At 42.5% G+C, this 2907-nt stretch overlaps 1 protein-coding gene across 1 annotated transcript; it reads right to left on the bottom strand.

The window, feature by feature from the left end:
* Positions 1-78: 78 nt before the first annotated feature.
* LOC106105114 lies at positions 79-1375 on the bottom strand. The gene has a single exon (XM_013285346.1). It carries the CDS (start codon positions 949-951, stop codon positions 529-531), a length of 423 nt encoding a protein of 140 aa, XP_013140800.1. The 5' UTR covers positions 952-1375; the 3' UTR covers positions 79-528.
* Between the last annotated feature and the right edge of the window lie 1532 nt (positions 1376-2907).

Raw genomic sequence — 2907 nt, 5'->3', positions numbered from 1 at the left:
GTTATAAATAAAACATTTCATTGTATTACAAGCATTTTTTTTATTTTCAAGCTAAAATGTGAAATTTTCACTAATAACAATTGAATTTTACTAACGTTCGCAGCAGATATTAAATACATAGGAAATATCATCAAATGTTGAATTTAATATTACACTGTTAAAGAGGACATACAATAGGTAATCAGCACAGCAACATTAAAAATCAATTTAATAGTACACAAATCAAACTTCTCTACCGGACGAGTTTATTTCGTAGTATTGTATCAATAAAAGATTTGCTTAACAAATAGTTACATATAATTCGTAAACTTTGACTAGAGACGACTAGAACGGCCAGGTTGGCCACCTGTTGATTCGCAACAGTACCTTACACTAGGATATCTTAACCACCAGAGCCTCTGTTGTGGGAATTAAAGAGTTCATAGCGAAGAAACACTAAATGACACTTAGCAACACTGAAAGTGGGATCGTTCCTGGAGGGGGCTGGGGGAGGGTTTAGGGTCTGGGAGGCTCTGGGCCGAGCAACGCTCAGGCCATCGCCATCTCGCCGATCCCGCGGAGCAGGCGCGAGCGCAGGCGGGCGAACACCGGGTGCTCGATAGGCACGCCGCGGCCGTGCAGGAACCGCAGCGTCTCCTGCGCGCACACCAGGAAGCCGAGCTGCTCAGGGTCCATGTCCACTGGCACCGAGTCCAACAAAGGGTCCTCGTTCTCGTCGCCGAAACTATTGTTTTCGAAGTCGCGGTTATCCGGCGGGTGCTCGTTGTGGTCGGCGTTGGCATCCATCTCCACGGAGCAGCTGCGGCCGAACAGTCGCATCAGCGCCTGTCGCTTCTCGGCGCTCACCGAATCATTCATGAGCGGCTCACTGCGGGATCGCTTGCGGCGCCGCTGTCGCTTCTGCTTGCGGTCAGTTTCAGTCTCCCTATCGCGCCTGCGGTTACTAGTCATCGTAGTAGTTAGCCCGCCGGCGTCGGAATACGGACTGCGAATGGGTCGTGCACAGGGAATTGAAGGGCCGCGATGCGATCGCACCGAGAGGGCGTCGTCTCGCTCGTGCGAAGCGTCGGTCTCCGCGCGAGAGCGAGACAGCACGGTCAGCTGCAGTACGAACAGCTGGGCGAGCAGATGCAGGGCGCGGGGCACGCACGCTTTGTTTGATAAAGTTTATTCGGGAAAATAAAACTGTTAGGCGCGATTGCGGGGGTCGGGGTCGGGGCGGGGCGCGGTGCGCGGGGCGAGCGGCCCGGCCGACAGCTGCGCCGCATCTGCCGGGCTCAGGTGAATCCCACCTCGTCCTTAAGACGCCGATATGAGCCTGTCAATCTGTTTTCGATGAGGCAAACAAACAAACACTCCTCGCCCCCGCGGATTTTCCCGCAATGACACCGACGCAGCCTAATTAAAATTTCATCGGCGCACAAAAAGGACCGAATGATGGGACGTGCTTGTATGTAAACTAATAGCTATCTGCGTAAATTGTAAAAATCAATACTCGGTTTATATAGCACCGGGAAACGAGCTGTCGAGCTCTATAGTTGCTTATATCTGTATAACCAGTCCGCTGCTATCGACTTACGTCTATGTCTTAATAATCCGAGTCCAAGTTGCAAGCGTTTCTCTTATCTTAGACTTAATTTTCAACCTGAAGTCAATTACTTTTTTTGTTACAATATTACATCAGAAAATTAGTTAGCACAAACTAACACTAAATTCGGGCAATAAAATAACAATTGCGACTCGTCAAATCGAAAAAGGGAACAAACTGCATGTCAACTTCTTTATTTAGAGAAAATTAATTGTCTGTTCTTATTTTTTATCATCAGTTTTTATGGCATTAGGCAAAACTTGTGCCAGGATTATACTTACTGTGCCATATATTGTAAAGGGAATGTTGTCATTTTTTTAGAGAGAATAAGAAAGACATCAACATTTTTAGAAGTTACGTTGGTGAAAATTCACAGTAGATATATGCAAAATATTACTTAAGAAAAAAAATCTAATGGTCAATACGCTTCAGTCTATGCATTCGAGATGCAGCAAAGTTACAAAGGAGTCGGTTCCTACAAACATAGCGTCATATGTTCAATGAATAAACGCATAACTGTCTTAGGAAATTGAACCTTAACTTAAAGGAGTTAAGTATATTTTATTACATGTTGTTATTATTCGATAAAGCCGTTAGTATACAGATCAAAAGCATATCCTGAGATAATTGTACTATGTCGTACATCAATCAGGGACACGTTTGCGTCTTACAATCAGAAAGGCTTATCTTTGTTAGCTATACATAGTGTTCAGTGCAAAATACAAGCTCTTTGGCTGACAAGCAGTACGAATACAGCCAAAGAGGTTGCATACTGGCCATCAAGACGTTTGTGTTATTTCTTAATAAAAAGATGAAAAAAAAAAACCATAGAAAAAAGGCAGAAGTCAAGATGTAATCGCGATATAGTTTTGTTAAATGATTGTAGATATGTGAATAAGTTTAAATAAAGAAGTTTCAGTTGGAAGAAAAGTTTTATTTTGTATTTATGGCTGCCGCGCTGTCGGTAACAAGTAAAACACATCACAATGTATATTTTTACTGTGCTTTGAGCTTACCGTTACAAGATTATTTTTTTTATAGAATCATTAGAGCAAAATCCGCGGTAAACCACTATAAGAATTGCCTTGTTAAGGAACAAGGGCAATGAGACAAATCGCTTCTTTTAAATTACCTATTAGTAATGAGTTGCGCAAACGACGGGATAATAATTAAAAAAAAAAACAATTAAACATCGAGCACCTCCAAATTCTCTGATTGTACTTAACTATTTGAATTACTAAATATATTATTGATTGAGGATTTACTCCTTTCTATAATTAGGAAAAAAAATATAAACCGTTAGTACAAATGGTCGTCGT

This window comes from Papilio polytes, unplaced genomic scaffold (genome assembly GCF_000836215.1).
Source record: "Papilio polytes unplaced genomic scaffold, Ppol_1.0 DF823177.1, whole genome shotgun sequence".
NCBI classification, from domain to species: Eukaryota; Metazoa; Arthropoda; class Insecta; order Lepidoptera; family Papilionidae; genus Papilio; species Papilio polytes.
The sequence above is the reverse complement of the archived record's forward strand: the minus strand, read 5'-3'. Positions and strand labels throughout refer to the sequence as shown.